This window comes from Muntiacus reevesi, chromosome 2 (genome assembly GCF_963930625.1).
Source record: "Muntiacus reevesi chromosome 2, mMunRee1.1, whole genome shotgun sequence".
Taxonomy (NCBI): domain Eukaryota; kingdom Metazoa; phylum Chordata; class Mammalia; order Artiodactyla; family Cervidae; genus Muntiacus; species Muntiacus reevesi.
In genome coordinates this window covers 31654524-31677150 of record NC_089250.1, presented here as the reverse complement: position 1 = coordinate 31677150, position 22627 = coordinate 31654524, and the positions used below count along the sequence as shown (strand labels likewise).

At 37.5% G+C, this 22627-nt stretch overlaps 1 protein-coding gene across 1 annotated transcript in view; it reads right to left on the bottom strand.

Moving 5' to 3' along the window:
* SLC39A12 (solute carrier family 39 member 12) overlaps window positions 1–22627 on the bottom strand; it is an 82140-nt gene that overhangs the window by 16105 nt on the left and 43408 nt on the right. The window contains exons 10-12 of the mRNA XM_065921212.1: window positions 16479–16545; window positions 12160–12318; window positions 10205–10392 (exon numbers count right to left, since the gene is read on the bottom strand). Of these exons, the coding sequence (XP_065777284.1) occupies window positions 10205–10392; window positions 12160–12318; window positions 16479–16545 (414 nt within the window). The remainder of the gene's footprint in view (window positions 1–10204; window positions 10393–12159; window positions 12319–16478; window positions 16546–22627) is intronic.

Genomic DNA, 22627 nt, shown 5'->3' with positions numbered 1-22627 from the left:
TCAGATCACCCACCTTCGCCTTCTCCCACAGAGTCTAAAAGTCTGTTCTGTACATCTGTGTCTCTTTTTCTGTTTTGCATATAGGTTATTGTTACCATCTTTCTAAATTCCATATATATGCGTTAGTATGCTGTATTGGTGTTTATCTTTCTGGCTTACTTCACTCTGTATAATGGGCTCCAGTTTCATCCACCTCATTAGAACTGATTCAAATGACTTCTTTTTAATGGCTGAGTAATATTCCATGGTGTATATGTACCACAGCTTCCTTATCCATTCATCTGCTGATGGACATCCAGGTTGCTTCCATGTCCTGGCTATTATAAACAGTGCTGCGATGAACACTGGGTTGCACGTGTCTCTTTCAGATCTAGTTTCCTCGGTGTGTATGACCAGGAGTGGGATTGCTGGGTCATATGGCAGTTCTATTTCCAGTCTTTTAAGAAATCTCCACACTGTTCTCCATAGTGGCTGTACTAGTTTGCATTCCCACCAACAGTGTAAGAGGGTTCCCTTTTCTCCACACCCTCTCCAGCATTTATTGCCTGTAGACTTTTGGATAGCAGCCATCCTGACTGGTGTGTAATGGTACCTCACTGAGATTTTGATTTGCATTTCTCTGATAATGAGTGATGTTGAGCATCTTTTCATGTGTTTGTTAGGCATCGGTATGTCTTCTTTGGAGAAATGCCTGTTTAGATCTTTGGCCCATTTTTTGATTGGGCCATTTATTTTTCTGGAATTGAGCTGCAGGAGTTGCTTGTATATTTTTGACATTAATCCTTTGTTTCTTCATTTGTTATTATTTTCTAGCACAGGGATATATTAGCTTCCTACTGCTACTGTCAACAAATTACCACTAACCTGTTGGTTTAAAACAACAAATTTAAAACACAAATTTATCTTATAGTTCTGTAACAGCAGAAATAGAGACATAGATACAGAGAACAAATTTATGGATACCAAGGGGGAAAGGGGGGTCAAGATGAATTCAGAGATTGGGATTGACAATTATACACTATTGATACTATGTATAAAACAAGGCTTCCCAGTTGACTCAGTGGTAAAGAATCTGCCTGCCAATGCAGAAGACACAGGAGACTCGGGTTCAATCTTGGTCGGACACAACAGAGCACATAAAATAGATAATATATAAGAACCTACTATATAGCTCAGGGAACTCGACTCAGCCCTCTCTGGTGACCTAAATGGGAAGCAAATCCAAGAAAGAGGGGATATATGTATATGTCTAGCTGATTCACTTTGCTGTACACAGAAACTAACATGACATTGTAAAGCAACTATACTCCAGTCAAATCAATGCGTTTGGAACCAAGCAGAATACTGTGGGCTCCGCTCCCTCCTCCCCCAAGTAAAAAGCCTCCTCTGTGTTTCTTGTCTCTTGTTTGTAGAAAAGCTGATGTCTCCCAGCCCTTCCTGGGTCCCAAAAGAGCAGGTGCAAGCAATTAAGGATTAGGACAACGGAGTTCCAGATTCAGTGTCTAATATACGTGTCTGAGTTGTTTGACAGGTATTATAACTGCCCCCAGAGGGGAAACGCCAACTGCGTGATGACCAGACTGCAGCCGTGATATAAGCTGCTCCCTCTTGAGCACAAAGGAGTCTCTGGTTAGCAGCATTCCAAGAACTGGCCTTAAGGGAATCGCATTAACAATACTGCTCATAACAATCTGTATTTTTGTGGGCATCAAAATAATTGTAGCTTGTTCTGCTCATATATGTAAATAGGCAACTAAAACTGTCAGCAAAGAGGTGCTTCAAACCCATGCCAATATCTTTCACATTAAGTCCTTGATGCCCTTTCTCAGCATAAAGCAGTTATAGAAGATGGCCCTTCATCCCTAATCCCATCGAAATGGAATGATATCTGACAGGAGAGACTTGTAAGCAGTTCTTTGTGGAAATCGCTCACAGCAGGAAACCTTCTTTCCCCGCCAATTTAGCAAAACTACATTGTAACTAACTTTTAAAATCATGCGCCCCCATATTCTACTCACTTCCAGCGCAAGCACCCCATCAGATGCTATGATCACACAATACCTTGCCTACCTTGTTGGTGCTTTCTGTAGATGAAAGAAATAGAAAAGAAGATAAGTAATTAACAGATGACCAGATCTCTTCTCCTGTTCCCACTTCACTAATCTCAAGAGCAAACTGTGTGAACATGATAGCATTTAAAGAAAGATCACAAGAAGTTGACAAGCCTATATGCAGTGAGGAATGGTGATGATTCTGACCCCCTCAACTCAGTGATTAACTGTGATGACTTCCCTTTTCCCTTTAAAAACTTTCATGACTGAGCAGAATCTTTGCAGATGGTTTTGGGGGGGTACTGAGTCCACGATCTCCATAGATTACCAGCATTCTGATTAAAAGCAATTTTCCTTTCTACCAACAACTGTCTCTCAGGTATTGATTTTTGAGCAGCAGACCTGAGGTTCAGTAACCTGTCACTTAACTATTTTGGATTCTTTAGAGGAGAATCTGTCTCCTTACCGTTTCCAGTTTCTAGTGGCTGCCTGCATTCCTTGGCTCCTGGTCCACTTTCTCCATCCTCGAATTCAGCAACCTCAAATCTCTCTGAATCTTCTTTTATGATATCTCTTTGACCACAGCTGGGGAAGGCTTTCCACCCTTAAGAACTGGTGGTTAAATTTGGACCATCCAGAAAATCCAGGGTAATTAAGAGAAAATGTTATGTATGTTTTTTTTAAACTGTAAATCTTATTTTTTAAAAATAAGATAGTTAACCTATGCCTAACACTGGAATATTTAGGAAATCAATCCTGAATACTTACTGAAAAGATTGAAGATGAAGTTGAAGCTCCAGTATTTTGGCCACCTGATGAGAAGAGCTGATTCATTAGAAAAGACCTTGATGCTGGGAAAGATTGAAGGCAGGAAGAGATGAGGACAACAGAAGATGAAATGGTTGGATAGCATCACCGACTCAATGACATGAGTTTGAGCAAACTCCTGGAGATGGTGAAAGACAGGGAAGCCTGTGTACTGCAGTCTAAGGGGGCACAAAGAGTCACACACAACTGAGCGACTAAACAACAACAACCTTGGCTAATCTGAATTAGTCTAACAACCTCAGATATGCAGATGATACCACTCTAATGGCAGAAAATGAAGAGGAACTCAAGAACCTATTGATGAGGGTGAAAGAGGACAGTGAAAAAGCTGACTTGAAACTTAAACATTCAGAAAACTAAGATCATGGCATTCGGTCCCATCATTTCATGGCAAATGGGAAGGGGGAAAAGTGGAAACAGTGACATATTTTATTTTCTTGGGTTCCAAAATCACTGAGGACAGTGACTGAGACCATGAAATTAGGTGCTTGTTCCTTAGAAGGAAAGCTATGACAAACCTAGGCAGCATATTAAAAAGTGGAGACATCACTTAGCCAACAAAGGTCTGTGTAGTCAAAGCTATGGTATTTTCAGTAGCCATGAATGGATGTGAGTCGGACCATAAAGATGGACCATAAAGTTGGACCATAAGATGCTGAAGAATTGGTGCTTTCAAGTTGTGGTGCTGAAGAAGCCTCTTAAGAGTCCCTCAGACTACAAGGAGATCAAACCAGTCAATCCTAAAGGAAATCAATATTTGTTGGAAGGACTGAATATTTGTTGGAAGGACTGATGCTTAAGCTCTAATACTTTGACCACCTGTTGCAAAGAGCCAATTCAATGGAAAAGACTCTGATGTTGGGAGAGATTGAAAGCAGACGAAGGGGATGAGATGGTTAGATAGCATCACCAACTCAATGGACATGAACTTGAGCAAACTCTGGGATATGGCGGAGGACAGAGGAGTCTGGCATGCTGCAGTCCATGGGGTCAAAAAGAGTTGGATAAGACTTCATGACTGAACAACAACAAAAGATTTGACTATGAATTAGTAATTACAATTGGCAGGAATTTTATTTTTAAGTTTTAAGAAGCTAAAATTTTCTGAAAATTACACTTTTTGGTGTAGCATCTACACATTAAAAGCCAAATAACATCAAGTCTCTTTTGAATCCTAGTACATATTTTTATGTAGTTATAACTATTGTGCCATTTTCATCATCATGGTTATTAATGTGCAAAATGGAAATGAGCACATGTGCACCATCTTTATGAGAAACTGGGTAATTTCCCCATCTCCAGGTTCTAAACCTTAATCACATCTGCATAGTCTCTTTTGACATGTGAGATAACATAGTCACAAGCTTCCAAGATTAGGACATGTATATTTTTGGGCAGCCACTATAACTATAAAGAACAAACCCCAGGAAACCTTTGTAGCAAAGATGGGAGTACAAAAAAGACAGCAAACCAACAGATCTGGTTATAAACAAGACTTAGAGAAATTAGATAAACAAGATACATGGATGCTAACATATTAATCACAGACATTGCTGATTATATCAGACATTTCTCTGTTATGTCACTTCAAATACTCTATCAAAGCCCCACCCCTTACTTTGCATATTCTATGCAAATAGTAAGCAGGAAAGCAGGTGTGACTATACTTATATCAGGCAAAGAGGAATCATTCGTCATGATCAAAGTATCAGTTCAATCATGAAGACATAACAGCCCTATATATGAATGTGTCTAGTAACAGAGCTTCAAGTGCATGAAACACAATTGATAGAACTAAGAAAGAAAGAAGTAAACCCATAAATATTTGCCTGTATTCTAACTTCTTGCATAAAACAGAACTAGTGGAGAAAAAATTAATACAGAATTTGAAAATATGAATAATATCAACCAGCCTGACTTAATTGGCATTCACAGAAACCCTCACCCAATATGAGACCATTTACCAGGTTAGACCATACTCTGGGCCATAAAGCAAGTCTCAAAACATTTCAAAAGGCTAAAATAATAAAAGTATATTTTCTGACTAAGCAAGTATTAAAATAAATTTAACTATAAGACATTTTTTTAGATTACAAATATGAGAAATGAGACAACATACTTCCATATAACACATGGGTCCAATAAAAACTATGAGATGTTTAGAATGTTTAAAAACATTTCAAAATGATCTGTACTGGAAACAGAACATAAGAAAATACACAAGAGAGGACTTCCCCCGTGGTACAGTGGCTAAGACTCCACACTCCCAATGAAGTCGATCCCTAGTCAGGGAACTAGAACCACAGGCTGCAACTAAAGATCCCACATGCCACAACTAAGACCTGGTGAAGTCAAATAAATAAATATTTGAAATGAAATAAAATAAAGTACATGAGATTCCGCAAAGCAGTGCTTAGAGGAAAATTTACAGCTTTCAATGCTTACACTAGAAAAAAAGAAAAGATTTAAAGTCAATGATACATCATTCCACCTCATAAAGCCAGAAATTGATCAGAAAATTAAATGCAAAGTGAGGAGAAGGAAGAAATAAGAGTAGGAACAATAGGGGAAATCATGGAACAATGGTATATAATCACTGCCAGCTTTTCTGCTTGTAGAATTTGTGCTTCCTGTTCCTGAGAACTCTAGCACCATCAGATAACAGAGATCGTTATTCTTGAGGAAAATGCACCAGGGAACACTTCCACTGAACTTGAAGTTATGACTACCATGTGGTCACTTGAGCACCTCATGCCAGTCAATCAACTAATAGAGAAAAAGTTACTGTGCTGGTGGGAGCAATTGTCAATGGTTACCATGTGGAGTCAGGGTAACTGCTACACAATGAAGGCAGCAAGGACTGTATCTAGAGGCCTGAGAATTTCTTGGAGCCTCTCTTGGTGCTTCCATACCTGGTGACAATGGTGAACAGGCAACCACAGGAAATATGGCCTGACAGAAACAAAGCAGATCCCTATAGGGAAGAACTGGGTGTCCCTACCAGGAAAGAAATCCTAATCAGCTGAAGAGGTGCCTGAAGGTGGGGAGAATCAAGATAGGGTGCTGGAAGGACAGAGATCATGAATATCAAATATTGTCTCAGGACTTCCCTGGTGGTCCAGTGGTTAAGACTCCATGTTTTCAATGCAGGGTACATGGGTTCAATCCGTGATTAGGGAAATAGGGTCCCACATGTAGCATGTTGTTGTTTAGTTGCTAAATCATGTTTGACTCTTTGGGATCCCATGGGCTGTAGCCCAACAGGTTCCTCTATCCATGGGATTTCCTAGGTAAGAATATTGGAGTGGGTTTCCATTTTCTTCTCCAGGGGATCTTCGAAACCCAGGGATAGAACCCTTGATTCCTGCATTTGCAGGCAGATTCTTGACCTCACCACTGAGCCAATAAGGAAGCCCCCACATGCCATGTAGCATAGCCTAAAAATAAAACAAATAAATGAAATAATGTTTTAAAAAGAAAAAAAAGTAAAAAAAAAAAAAAAAAACCAAAAACAAACCTTCCTCAAGACCAGTAGGGTTTAGAGATGGTTTCCACTGACTGTCTTGGGTTAACTCTTCGTGGAGTTTTTGACTGGCTACCACCATGCAGGGGCTTTGGTGTAGATGGAACTTTAACGTAAAGGAGACCAAAACATATTTGAGGGGCAGATAGGGTCAACTGCTAATGGCCAGTACATGTGTGCTATTTTATATTCTTTCAGCCCATCTCTCACCCCAGCTACTGCTGCAGAGACCGGTTCCAAGAGGGCATTAACTATCCTGCATCGAGCCTTGCTTCAGGTCCATGCTACATTCTTCCTGTGTTGCCATTCATGTGATGGCATGGAACTGCCAGTGAACACCCTTGGCACTCAGGCATCCATGACCTGAAGTGTGGGTGGGGGGGGGGGGTTACTTATGGGACAGATGAATGACAGGGACAGAAGCACCCTCAGGAGGTCTTGTATGGAGGATGCCATGTGGCAGTGTTGAACTTAATAAAAACCCATTGTCTTAGTGACTTTTTATCATTCTCTGTTTCACTCCACCTGTCCTTCCCTCCGGCTTCCTGAGATCACCTCCCAAGTGAACTGACTTCACAGAGGCCTTTGTCTTAGACTTTGCTTGGGGAAACCCACATGGATCTTTCTAACAGAGAATGAATTTCCTCTGGCCACCCAGAGATGCATTCATTCTTAATCTCCTTTAGAAACCATTCAGTGTAACTGGAAGTTGGTGTGCTTGGATAAGGCAACACCACTTTGGAGAATTTTGGGCTGGCTGACTGCCCTGGTGAAGACTTTCTGCTTTGTTGGCATCACTGCCAACAAATGGCCCAATTCTTTGAGTTCTTTTCTTTTTAGGAGTTTGAAATAACACAGCTGATTACTTTGAAACAAATAAGCAAGGCAAAAATACAGCTAATCTTTTCACATTAACCCTGCTCAGAAGGTGCCTGGTACATTTCCAAGCTTTGGTAAATAGCCAGGGTATGAAAGTATTCCTCCTTACCCTTTAGTTACTGTCATTTATTTTCTTTGCTGTTGTACAGTCTTGAAACCTTGTTTTCTTCCCTTGAAATGACAAGAGTATTTTCTTTGGCACAGCCCCAGAGTACAACAACGGTTAAACTTGCCGCTATGTGAAAGGGCTGTATTTGTTTAGAAGTTACTCAAAAGGCCGTGAGAGCAGGCGACCTGGATTATAGGAAGTAGCCCCAGGAAACTCAGAGTATTTTCTTTCCTGTCTTTTTGCCAGGATGCTAGTTTTTCTTTGGCCAATAGTAATTTGCAATAAGGTCAGGATTTCTTCTAGTTGGAATTTCATAGGATGTCAACCACACTGTTTTCTTACAAGCAATTCTTTATCCTTACAAGACTGGGAGGAGAAACTTTGAGAGGAAAAGGATGTATTTAGCTTAGGGCTCAAATGGTTCCTGATAATCTCCTCAGGTCAATTTTGGGAGACAAAGAGAAAAGATTGACTTCATACGTACACATCCATCATACTTGAAGAGAGATCCAGACCATATTAAGATACAAAATCAACTTCAAGTAACATAGAAATTGTCCCTTGATGAACTCAAAAAGAGGAAAGGAATTAGAAATACAAAGCTGAAAATAAGGAGGCTTAAGAATGAGCTTAAAGATGGATTTGCAGACATTTTAAACAGAAAGCAGCTCACAACATTCAGTGGTTAGTGGCCATGTGTTTTCTAAGTCACACAAGGCTAGACATCCAGACTTCTCAACTTGGGAGAATTGTACAATTAGATAACATTGATTGCAGGTTGGGGACTGGGGTTCAGAAAAGATGGATAGAATTTGCTATAGTACTTTTGACTATCTTCACTATATGAGTAGGAAATTTCCTGAGTATCACAGATAATATGTAAGAACATTCCCAAACATGGAAGTACATTTCGGTGTTTACCTTGCTTTTTTGAATCTCATAAAAATTAAGAAAAAATATCAAAGAGTCAGAAGCATTTAAGTGGTTTGTTTGTTTGTGAGAAATGGTATGTTTCCTGCCATATTAGTAAACAAAGTATGTCACACCTTCATCAGAGATTGCCGCACTCCAGCGAGCTGGTGAGCCCTGAGAGAACTCAGGAAGGAAACAATATCTGCGTCTAGCAGCCATCAGACTGCAGCCACTCCCCACAGTGAGCCCTGATGAAACTCAGGGTGTGAAAACACAGGATACTGGCTCCAGATAGCTGAGGTGCATATCAAAGGAATGATTTCATTGAGCCAGATTCTTTGATCTTCCCCTGCACAGAAAAATGCTGAATTCTTTTTGAAAGGAGGAATACCTTCCTTTATGAAAGGAGGAATACTTCCATACCCTTAACTTGAGATATCTGGTTTCAATTTACAAAAATCTTTGGATGTTCAGACTACCTGCCCTTTGTTGCAAAACTTCTCTATAAGCTGACCCCTCCCTTCACCTCCTTGGAGCAGCTCTTAGGCTTACTTGAGATGCTGTCTTCCAGGCTTGAAGTCCTAAAAATTCCCACTGATAAAAAGCTTAACTCTCAGCTTTCAGATTGTGAATATTTTTTAAGTCCACATTTATTTCGGCCATGCCATGCTGCATGCAGAATGCAAGATCTTAGTTCCCCAACCAGAGGTCAAACCCAACCACCCCCCTGCAGGGAAGCATGGAGTCCTACCACTGGACCACCAGGGAAGTCCCTACAGTGGGGTTGAAGATGATAGTTTACCTTGATGAGTCCCCTTCTTGAATTCTGCCTATAGAATGCACTGTTCTGGTCATATCAGTCCAGTTTCTGGCTTCCAAATTTTTTTTCTTTATGAAACATTCTCTTTACTTACTTCTGGGACAATTGTTGGATTCACTAGTCAACCCCAATGGTCCTATTCCAAATATGACCTTCAAGATTGTTTATTTTACTTTTCAGCTCCAGGATATATGTAATCACATATTTTATTTCTGATCAGATTGGCTTTCTATTGATTTTAAGCCTTAAATATTTCTTTTGTTAGTTTATGCCATTTGTACTTGCCTTATTCTCACCCATGACTCTCATCTTAAGACATGTAAGTTGTAAGCAAATCTAATATAAGGTGACCTTAAAAAACAGGTTTATCTTGCAGAGATTAGAATTTAAGAGGCAAAAATGTGAAATTTCCCAGGTTCAATTCCTTCATAAGATTACAGAGAATGAAAAATGATGATTGGATTAACCACTGGTGTCAGCAAGAACTTCTTCAGGAAAAATGTATTGCAAATTTAGAGACACAATACATAATAATCTTTCTCATTTCACCAGCATGATAGTGCTTTGGCAATTAAAACTTAAATCATTTTTTTAAAAAATAGGGTTGTTTCATTAAGCTAAACAGTTCTTTAACTTAATGACAAAGTCAGTTGAAATGTTGGGTTGGCCAAGATGTCGGTACAGGAAAACCCAAACAAACATTTTGGCCAACCCAATATTTGCTAATGTATAAACAAAATGGCTGGCTATTTAAAAAAATTTTTTGTTCTTCAGTTGGAAGTTTAGGCATCTTCTACAGATGCAAAACTGGAGCGGAATGAACTGATGGTGCCTTTTGGGGAATTAGAAAGGTTTCATTCATTCCATTTAAATTGACTTAAAGAATGTCAGTATTTTCTGAATCTCAAATTATATTTCTTCTGCCTGCTTACTTTTTTTGGATTACAGAGAATACTTCTTTAGTCTTTTATGTTGTTATCTATAGTCTTCTCTTTTCACCCTTGATCCTTCCATTTTGTCTTTTTCTCTGTTTTACATTTTTAGTGTTTGGAAAAACAAAACAGAAAAACCACAAAGCTTACCATTTCCACCAAGGATAAATATAAAAACATCCCGGCAGTAACTGTTAAGATCCAGTTTTGAATACATGGATCTGTTGATACTGAGAGGCCAATATACAGTCCTATGAAGGCAGTTAAAGCACTTATAAAATTCATCAAGATGGCAATCTTAACAGGAAGTCCAGAGCTTAGGAGCACAGCAAAGTCTCCTGAAATTTAAGAGAAGAGAAAACAGAATTATCATTTAACCAATGATGCCTTTGTTCGAGACCTGTGCTATTATGAAATCTGTTTTAAATTTCAGCAACTGGGGTTGATTTTATCAGTAAAATTGAATGACTGGTTAAAAAAACACTTTCCTATATTTCTCAAGAATTTATAGCCCAACTCTTCATACTTTAGGAAACTACATTTCAAAAGTTCTGTTCCTTTTACTGTTCCAGGAGGTAGTATATACAGAGAGAAGTGTGACATACTCTTTACTTCCTAATGTCCTATGACATTTTCAACTTAGACAAATGCAAAATAAAGGACTTGCTGCCCTGGGATTTCTAAATCTTTTTAGCTGGAAACTTGCCAGGCAAAATCCCAAGGTAGTAAACATCACATGGGTTTTTCTTTTTTTTTTTTTTTAACTTATGCAGGAACTTCTGTGGGGAAAGAGAAAATGATGACTTGATAGATTTTAAAATTAATGCAAAAATTTGTTTGGAAAACACATTTTTCCTTTAGAAAATGTTTTACCGCCTCAGTGACTAGAGAAAAATGACCTTATTCTCTCCACACTTTTCCTCGAAAAGAAGGATGTTCTGTTAATCTGAGAGGCTCTATTTCTTAGTTTTGGGGAATTAAGAAGAGGATGAAATTCAATAAAGACACATAATGAAAAAGAATTTTAAAAAGAATGCATATATGTATATAACTGAGTCACTGTGCTGCACAGCAGAAATGAACACAATATTATAAATCAACTGTACTTCAATAATTAAAAAAATAAGAGGCAGCCCAGGGACTCAGTTTTCCTAGTTCTATTGCATAATTAATCTAATGAACAGATCTTAAGACATCTTTGTTGGCCTATCACAGACTGTCACCCACAGATAAAAAACTGTGGTTTTTATCACAGTAGTCAAAACAAGACCATACATGGCTCCCAGACCATAAGTTTTGGTGGATTCAGGAAGGACCCTGGATAAACTCCTTAGAGAGGAATAGTCAGTGATGATCAGTGATAGGACTTTGGGCAACAGACACAGAACCCAAGAGGTCAGGGGTGGCCCAAGCGGGCAATATAAACATGAAAGTGAAGATGAGAAAGGGACTAGCAAGAAGGACCCTCTCTCAAGGGCACACGTGTATCTGGACCAGCCTCTCCTCTTTCTGAACCTATTTCAGAAATGTCTACTCCATCTCTTCTTGGTTTCTGGGAGGCAGGATTTGAATTACATGGGTTATTAAGATTATCCAGAAAGAGAGTCTTTTGTGCATCTGCTACCACATGCCTGTCATTTCAATGTCATGCTTGGCTTTAGACATTTTGTATAAATCAGGTTGATGAAACCATGGTTTGGCTTTAATTTAAATGTTATTTTATCTCATTGGCCTGTTTGCTAACATAATGGATCCAATTCCCCTCTTAATGTTTTCCCCACATTTCAAATGCAAATTTGGAAGTTTTTACTGATGTTCTTCAAAAGGAGGTTTCTCTGAAAATCTCTCTGCTGTAGAGAATTCTCCAGAATCCAAAAAGAGTCACTTCTGGCTCCAAGAAATATAAAGGAGTCTAATTGAATTCTATCTCGAGGTACAGGAAGTTTCTTCCTACTTCTCTGCTTTTGATGGTTTAAATAAATTATGAACGGAAAGTATTCATCTTTCAATTATGTGTTGGAAAAAGAAGCCTAGTAAATCATGGCAAGAAATATATTATGATTTTCTCAACAAGAAGGAGGCAGTGATTCTACTCTCAGACTTACCCATTTCATGGGGAATTTCATGACACAAGATAGCAATAGTCGTGGTCACTCCCGCCTCAGATGAAGAGGAGAAGGCTGCTCCTATTACTAGGCCATCTGCAAAATTATGCAGGCTGTCCCCAACCAGAATCATTATTGCTAGCAAGCTAATGGTTTTGCCTAAAGAATAAAATAAAGGTGTGAGAAGCATTAACAGAGCACAACACAGTTCATGGAATCCTTCAATTACAACCACTCTTCCCTTCCATCCTTGACATTCTTAAATCGCATCAGATTAAGTAACTGCTTTGTTTCAGCATTCAAAATAAATCAGGACTAGAGATGTGATATGGCACTCTTGCAGGTATGGTTGCTGCTTTTCTAATGGGTTCAAGTAATTAGGAAATAAACTATATTTGCTTTTCTAACCCCCTACTCAGGTGTGCCAAAAGAAGAAAATAAAAATAATACTGCTATAACTTTCCAAAATACGTTCAATGACCTTTCCACATAAATCTTTGTAAAGCATTTTTAAATAATTTAAGATCTTATGGGCAGAATGTCGTTAAAATAGAGTCTATTTTCCAAAACTGGCCCCTGAATCAGACTGCTCCTCATGTCAATCTGCTGGAGTCAACTGTCAACCTACTGCTGCCCTGTGATCACCCCCCTTTCTGGTTGGTGCTAAGAACCCCTCACTGTCCCTTCACCCCCTAAATGTGACTATGATAGAACCACTGCCAACACTTGTGATTCCAAAGTTAGCTTTGGAAAAATTACTAAATGTTTTGTCTTTCAGAAAAATAATTCAGCACTAGACCACTCCAGTACTCTTGCCTGCAAAATCCCACGGACGGAGGAGCCTGGTAGGCTGCAGTCCATGGGGTCACTAAGAGTTGGACACAACTGAGTGACTTGACTTTCACTTTTCACTTTCATGCATTGGAGAAGGAAATGGCAACCCACTCCAGTATTCTTGCCTGGAGAATCCCAGGGACAGGGGAGCCTGGTGGGCTGCCATCTATGGGGTCGCACAGAGTCAGACACGACTGAAGTGACTTAGCAGCAGCAGCAGCAGACCAACCTGATGCCCAATAAAGTAGAGAGAAGCTGTCTTCTTAGGATTCTATTATATGGTATACATTATCTGATTAAGGAGACAACCAAAGAAATAAATTTGACCATAATGGATTTAATTAATGAAATAATTAGATCATTAATTGGGCTCAAGTTTTTAACAGACAGAATTTCTGCTTTCAAAAACCTGAAATTGTATATTAGTATTTGGGGTGGAAGAATTAACAAGTACAAAAAGTATTTCAGGGATAAACACATATCATGACAGTGAACTACTTAAGTATACCATTTGATAAGAAGAGTCATTAAAATCAATTGCTGTAGTCTAAAAATTAATTAGTCAGTTGATATAAATTATGTGACAGGTTTGAGGAGTTACTATTGTTACTATTAGAACTGCACACAGTATTCTAACAACAGGACACCCATAAAAATAGGAAGAGGTCATCTCATTTCTGTTATTGGATCTGAGGTGGTGGAGGAACTATATTATAATATGATTTGTTATTTTATTGGGGGAATACAATGTAACATTTCATAGCCTATATTGTGAAAAAAGGAACTTCAGTAAACAGCAGATCTAGCCCAGACTATCGGCCAGGGGGTAAGTGCACTGACTGTTGTAAAAACATCCCAAGTATTTCACTTCTCAAAATTATTCTTTATTTAGAATCATCTCTGTGAGACTCAGTTCTATTGTTCTTGTGGTTTCATAATTCATTTTCTTCCTTAGTAAAAATGAGAAGATTTTAGGCAAAGGTAAGAAAAATACAGAATAAATATCAAATTATTGAATTAGAGAGAGTTATTGGCATTGCCTGGAAGCTCTCTGAACCTAATAATGCAAAGAGGTCACTTGAGCTGTTCCTGCCAGTTTTCAGAAGTAAAGCTCTTCTTTGTGGGAAAAAAAAGCAATTGAAAGTAATGCATTTGACAATGTTGTAGCATACAAATAAATTGTGATTCCCCATTTCTGTGTGTATGCCTACATACAGTTTTGATATTAATAGCATATATTCAGATGGAAAATCTTTACCCAATTTATACTCTGCCAAGAAACAGTCCAGCCTATTTTTGTTGCTTATTATTTTATTATCACTGATGTGGGGTTATAAATGTCAGATCATGACCATGTAACAAGTCACAGGCAAATATACATATTTGCATATAAGCTATAAGGAACACAATGTGCATACTAGTTAAGACAATTGCAACATTATTCACTGGAAGATAAGACAAGCATGCATTGACAAATCAATGTACTCACTATAGAACTATTGATAATATTCAATATTTTTCCTTTCCTTAGGAACCTGGCAGTCATACTGAGTTCCACATTTCTGACTTATCAGAGGTTTTCCATGGTGATATATGGATTGGATATGGTATCATGTTGCTTTTTGTTTATTTAAATCAGACTGTGGATAGAACTTCACATCCTGAGCTCTACCAATGAGGTAATAAAAAACAAGGAATCAAATATTTGAAGCTAATTCAATATGTCCCTGGCAAAAATGGTGGTTGGGCAATTAAATTTGGATTTGTTCACTGTTCATTCTGTATGCCAAGCTTGACATCTGAAGTGGAAAGATATGAGGCCTACAAAACATTTGAATAAGATCATCATTATTCCCTGAGCTAGCAACCAGTCTCTGCTCCTAATTTGACTAGGTGTGGCCTTTCCTCTTCCTTTTTTCCAAAAACAAATACAAAGAAATGTCTCTAACATACCTTCTAAGTGCCAGGCATTCTAAAATTTCTCCTGGAACTAAAGATTCAGGAGTTAAAAATATCACTAGAAATGTCCTGAAAATAGAATTGGAAGAACTATGTAGTTATATATTTTGAATCATAGAAAGAAATTACGGGATTTAAAACATCAAACACATTCCGAATAGTGATTGTTACCATCATGTTCACTGCTCTTAGCATTTAAATTCTCAACCACATTGCAAACTAGGGATAAAGGCCATTCCTAATTTTATTCCCTGGTGCATACACCATCCTAAAACATCTCCAAATATTTCTTGAATGGATGGATGAACAAATGAATGAATTTGAAAAAAATATAAGAATGCATGTGTGAAAGAACGATCACAAGGAAATTGTTGGTGCATTAGCATTTCTTAGTTTCTTCAATGTTGTAGTCCTGGTCAGTGACTTACCCTAAGGAGGGGTCTTTTAATTTGTATAAAATGGATATTAATTATTACTTCAGTAAAGTGTAAGAGGATTAAATGAGATAATCCATGTCATGTTTTTAGCATTGTGCCTGGCATATAAGGACTCAATAAATAGCTCTTTTTCTTATTAGGTAACTTATTCTGGTAGAATGGGAATAACTCACGACGACTACTTAACATTAAAATATTGAGAAGTATGTTTACAAAAGGGTAATATCAGAGAGAAAAATGGGGCAACTGATGAAAACCAACATGGATCTTAAAAAAAAAAAAAAAAGAGTTTTAAGAATTATTCAGAAGCATGAGAAAAAGGGAAACAAGTCCAATCCACAATTGGTAAATCAAGTTCAGAAACAGGGGCATTCCTAGAAAGAAAAAGATTGGATGTAAATTATACAAACAAGTGAATTTTAGCATAAGTTGTGAATAATGAGCTGGCACTGATTTGAACTCCACCATGCTAATAACAGTATCATAAAGAAGATAAGATATTTGTGATGAATTAATTATCAGTAGACTGTGATAGAAGACAAGAAACCAATCATGATGTGGAACTTCATGGAAAGTGAAAGGTTCAAATCACTACATAAGCAGGATTTTATAGGAGCTTTGATAACCACGTAAGCATTTATACTAATTTAAGTTTCCAGAGGGCTTCCTAGGTGGCGCTATTGGTAAAGAACCCCTGTGCCAATGCAGGAGACAGGAGACATGGGTTTAATTCCTGGATTAGGAAGATGCCCTGGAGGAGGGCATGGCAACCCACTCCAATATTCTTGTCTGAAGAATCCCATGGACAGAGGAGCCTGGTGGGCTATAGTCCACAGGGTCGCAAAGATAAGCAATGGGGGAAAACATTTTTAAAGAATGGAGTAAAGTTGATATTAATGGTAGTAGTTTTCAAAGATAGGAATAGAAATGAGCCTTTATTTAAAATTTCATTGTAAAAGCTTTAATAATGAAATACATACTTACCTAGTAGGAAATGGATATGGTTTTGACATATTTATTTCAAAGGAGATATAACCTTTTTCTATGACACTTCCTATATTTGTTTGGATTTTTTAAATTGGTACTCACATTTTCTGTTGGGGGTGTTCAGACTAGGTATAGAAATTTCAGCTGCCTGTGCATCTTCTGGGCCTTTCTATTTTAAATTAAAAAATAAAAGAGGAAAGATAAGCAATAGTCACCATTTTATGGAAAAATGAAACATCTGAGGATTTATGTTGATTATCAGAAGACATTTTGATCCTCTGGAGTATACGAGAATTTCTAAATTTCATAGACAAACATCTAAGGTAGAGCCGAGGCTCTGCAAGGACATTTTTTTCCACTATCACATTTAGATGAAAATAGCACTCTTACATAGATCAGAGTCTTCTATAGAGAGCTAGAGGCTACCTAGAGCATCTGTAATTCACTCTTAAATTATAAAAGCCTTTATGAAAGCCAAAAGCTGTAGGAAAAAATGCTTCTTGACTCTTGACCAAAGTTGACCCTGTTCCTATATGGCAGATCGTGGATCTAGAATTCATCTTCTGATCTTCAAGTGGATTGTGGAGAAGAAGTCCTTTTAAACCCAATATTTCAATTCATTCATTGTAGCATAAGATGCTGTTACTGTTGTTTTCCAGTCAGTAAAAAAAAATCTTGCTCATTAGTAAAGGAGATCCACAAACTTACTAAAGTAGTACATTTGAAAAGGTCTTTCATCCTTTCACATGGCAGGGAAGTGAGATTTTGAAATTGACTTCTAAGAGTTGAGATGATATGATTTCATTTCAGAGACTGACTCATTTTCGATTTCAGCAAAGTCACTTTCCCTCTCTAGGCCTCAGATTCTTATTCTAGCACGTGAAAAGAATACTTCATATCTGCCTATGGAGCATTCTTAGAAGTATACTCACATTACCCCAAATTGTGGAAACTTTGAGACAAATTTCATGTGAGACAAACATCTTCTTTAAAATGTAAAACAGAGAAGGTAAACCTAAAATTCAAATGTTAGAATAACAACAGTTATTCAAAAGATGTAATGATAGGCTAACTCTGGAGAAGGATGGCTGAGAAGAGGGGTTCTGAAGGATTAAAGGAGGTAGACAGGACTCTTGCCTGAAATTGGTGGATCTAGAAACAGAAGAAAAACGTGTAGATTTTAAATTATATCCTATGAAAAGCCTGATTATAATCAAAAGAGTCTATATTCTAATAAAAGAAAGGAGTTCAAATATTTATTCCAGGATTTTTTTTCCCTTAAAAAGCTCTATATTGTCACACTATGTAAAGGAATTTACAGGCAAACATTCTTTGATGACTGGAAGGATTTGTGAGTTCCTCTCCTTCCTTAAAAAACAGGAAATTGGACCCATCAAACAATCCTAAAAGTTCATGTTATTTCTATCTCTTTTCAGGTTGATCTTGCAGCTTAAAGAACAAAAGAAATGGTGAAATCTCTTATTAGTGAGATAGCACAGTTAAATTGTTCTAAACTTATTACATTAGCATCAGAATTTTGCTTATTTGCATCTTGGGGCTCTGGACCCTTCATTCACACAGAAAGAATGAGGTTACCATTAAAGTAATTTAAAAACTAATCTCAGGGAATTCCCTGGCTGTTCAGTGGTTAGGACTCAGCACTTTGATTGCTGGGGCCTGCATTCAATCTCTAGTCAGGGAATTAAGATCCTGCAAGCTGCTCAGTGCAGTCAAAAACAAGACAAAACAAAAAGTGTGATCTCAACTTGAAGTTATCTTCTTTCAAACCACATGTGATGTACCTAAGCACTAAACACAATAAGGTTTTTAAAGCTATTATTTTAAAGAAATGCTTTATGTTCATATCTCTGAATTGGCTGTAACTCTGCAGTCTACTCCCAGACTTGTATTTTGCTAGGCTAATGTCTCAGGAATAGCTTACTTCTCTCCACTCGGGAATCTACCCTTGAACTGAAATGCCCTCCTTCAAGATCAGGGTTATGGGAGGCATGTTTTCTAACTGTGATATACTTTCACTTTTTCCTCTCCCTTTTCTTATGTGTTTAAGAACTATAATGAGAATATTGTTTTGAACTTGACTGAAGGGTGTGTTTTATTAAATAATTTATTTTTAGTTGGAGGATAATTGATTTACAATTTTTTGTTGGTTTCTGTCATATATCAACATGAATCAGCCATAGGTATACATATGTCTCCTCCCTTTTGTTTTGAGAATTCACATGGAAGACCTTTGTCGTGAAAAACTCAGTGTAACAAAAGGCACTTAACTATGAGACATCTTCTTGGGCAGAATCACTTCTCTCCTACATCACAAAATGAATGCCCCACTCCTAAATGCTCTAATTCCTTGCTCAACATTTATTTGGCCTCATCTAGTCATGACTAAAGGATTACTCAGAATGGAGAAATCTCAAGGTCAGCTGGTTTATGAAAACTTGTAAACACAGTGATGAAGGATATGTATATTATGTCAATCTGATTCACATGTGTTTCAAAGAGGTGCAGATACGGAACCTTCTCCAGAATAGATCACATTCTGGGCCATAAATCTGGTCTTGGAAAACTCAAAAAAATTGAAATTATTCCAGTCATCTTTTCTGACCACAGTGCAGTAAGATTAGATCTCAATTACAGGAAAAAAATTGTTAAAAATTCAAACATATGAAGGCTAAATAACATGCTTCTGAATAACCAACAAATCATAGAAGAAATAAAAAAAGAAATCAAAATATGCATAGAAATGAATGAAAATGAAAACACAACCCAAAACCTATGGGACACTGTAAAAGCAGTGCTAAGGGGAAGGTTCATAGCATTACAGGCTTACATCAAGAAACAAGAAAAAAGCCAAATAAATAACCTAACTCTACACCTAAAGCAATTAGAGGAGGAAGAAATGAAGAACCCCAGGGTTAGCAGAAGGAAGGAAATCTTAAAAATTAGGGCAGAAATAAATGCAAAAGAAACTAAAGAGACCATAGCAAAAATCAACAAAGCTAAAAGCTTGTTTTTTAAAAAAATAAACAAAATTGACAAACCATTAGCAAGACTCATTAAGAAACAAAGAGAGAAGAACCAAATTAACAAAATTAGAAATGAAAATGGAGAGATCACAACAGACAACACTGAAATACAAAGGATCATAAGAGACTACTATCAGCAGCTCTATGCCAATAAAATGGACAACTTGGATGAAATGGACAAATTCTTAGAAAAGTATAACTTTCCAAAACTGAACCAGGAAGAAACAGAAGATCTTAACAGACCCATCACAAGCAAGGAAATAGAAACTGTAATCAAAAATCTTCCAGCAAACAAAAGCACAGGACCAGATGGCTTCAGAGCTGAATTCTACCAAAAAAATTAGAGAACAGCTAACACCTATCTTACTCAAACTCTTCCAGAAAATTGCAGAAGAAGGTAAACTTCCAAACTCATTCTATGAGGCCACCATCACCCTAATTCCAAAACCAGACAAAGATGCCACAAAAAAAGAAAACTACAGGCCAATATCACTGATGAACATAGATGCAAAAATCCTTAACAAAATTCTAGCAAGCAGAATCCAACAACATATTAAAAAAATCATACACCATGACCAAGTGGGCTTTATCCCAGGAATGCAAGGATTCTTTAATATCCGCAAATCAATCAATGTAATACACCACATTAGCAAATTGAAAGATAAAAACCATATGATTATCTCAATAGATGCAGAGAAAGCCTTTGACAAAATTCAACATTCATTTATGATTAAAACTCTCCAGAAAGCAGGAATAGAAGGAACATACCTCAACATAATAAAAGCTATATATGGCAAACCCACAGCAAGCATCACCCTCAATGGTGAAAAACTGAAAGCATTTCCCCTGAAATCAGGAACAAGACAAGGGTGCCCACTCTTACCACTACTATTCAACATAGTGTTGGAAGTTTTGGCCAGAGCAATCAGAGCAGAAAAAGAAGTAAAAGGAATCCAGACAGGAAAAGAAGAAGTGAAACTCTTGCTGTTTGCAGATGACATGATCCTCTACATAGAAAACCCTAAAGACTCTTCCAGAAAATTACTAGAGCTAATCAATGAATATAGTAAAGTTGCAGGATATAAAATTAACACACAGAAATCCCTTGCATTCCTGTACACTAACAATGAAAAAACAGAAAGAGAAATTAAGGAAACAATACCATTCACCATTGCAACAAAAAGAATAAAATACTTAGGAGTATACCTACCTAAAGAAACAAAAGACCTATACACAGAAAACTATAAAACACTGATGAAAGAAATCAAAGAGGACACAAACAGATGGAGAAACATACCGTGTTCATGGATTGGAAGAATCAATATTGTCAAAATGGCTATTCTACCCAAAGCAATCTATAGATTCAATGCAATCCCTATCAAGCTACCAACGGTATTTTTCACAGAACTAGAACAAATAATTTCACAATTTGTATGGAAATACAAAAAACCTCGAATAGCCAAAGTAATCTTGAGAACAAAGAATGGAACTGGAGGAATCAACCTGCCTGACTTCAGACTCTACTAGAAAGCCACAGTCATCAAGACAGTATGGTACTGGCACAAAGACAGAAATATAGATCAATGGAACAGAATAGAAAGCCCAGAGATAAATCCATGAACCTATGGACACCTTATCTTCAACAAAGGAGGCAAGGATATACAATGGAAAAAAGACAACCTCTTTAACAAGTGGTGCTGGGAAAACTGGTCAACCACTTGTAAAAGAATGAAACTAGAACACTTTCTAACACCATACACAAAAATAAACTCAAAATGGATTAAAGATCTAAATGTAAGACCAGAAACTATAAAACTCCTAGAGGAGAACATAGGCAAAACATTCTCCAACATAAATCACAGCAAGATCCTCTATGACCCACCTCCCAAAATATTGGAAATAAAAGCAAAAATAAACAAATGGGACCTAATGAAACTTAAAAGCCTTTGCACAACAAAGGAAACTATAAGTAAGGTGAAAAGACAGCCCTCAGATTGGGAGAAAATAATAGCAAATGAAGCAACAGACAAAGGATTAATCTCAAAAATATACAAGCAACTCATGCAGCTCAATTCCAGAAAAATAAATGACCCAATCAAAAAATGGGCAAAAGAACTAAACAGACATTTCTCCAAAGAAGACATACAGATGGCTAACAAACACGTGAAAAGATGCTCAACATCACTCATTATCAGAGAAATGCAAATCAAAACTACAATGAGGTACCATTACACGCCAGTCAGGATGGCTGCTATCCAAAAGTCTACAAGCAATAAATGCTGGAGAGGGTGTGGAGAAAAGGGAACCCTCTTACACTGTTGGTGGGAATGCAAACTAGTACAGCCACTATGGAGAACAGTGTGGAGATTTCTTAAAAAACTGGAAATAGAACTGCCATATGACCCAGCAATACCACTCCTGGGCATACACACTGAGGAATCCAGATCTGAAAGAGACACGTCCACCCCAGTGTTCATCGCAGCACTGTTTATAATAGCCAGGACATGGAATCAACCTAGATGCCCATCAGCAGACGAATGGATAAGGAAGTTGTGGTACATATATACCATGGAATATTACTCAGCCATTAAAAAGAATTCATTTGAATCAATTCTAATGAGATGGATGAAACTGGAGCCCATTATACAGAGTGAAGTAAGCCAGAAGGATAAAGAATATTACAGCATACTAACACATATATATGGAATTTAGAAAGATGGTAATGATAACCTTATATGAAAAACAGAAAAAGAGACACAGATGTACAGAACAGACTTTTGGACTCTGTGGGAGAAGGTGAGGGTGGGACGTTTCGAAAGAACAGCATGTATATTATCTATAGTGAAACAGATCACCAGCCCAGGTGGGATGCATGAGACAAGTGCTTGGGCCTGGTGCACTGGTAAGACCCAGAGGAATCGGGTGGAGAGGGAGGTTGGAGGGGGGATCGAGATGGGGAATACATGTAACTCCATGGCTGATTCATGTCAATGTATGACAAAACCCACTGAAATGTTGTGAAGTAATTAGCCTCCAACTAAATTAAAAAAAAAAAAAAAAAAAAAAAAAACTTCAGGTCTAAAACCCACAGTGTTAAAAAAAAAAAAAAAAAAAAAAGGTGCAGATAGCAGCGACTTGAATCTATGGAAAATACATTTACCCCTTGAAAACAGCCTTCAGGTGCTTGACAAAGTTTTCCAAACAGGA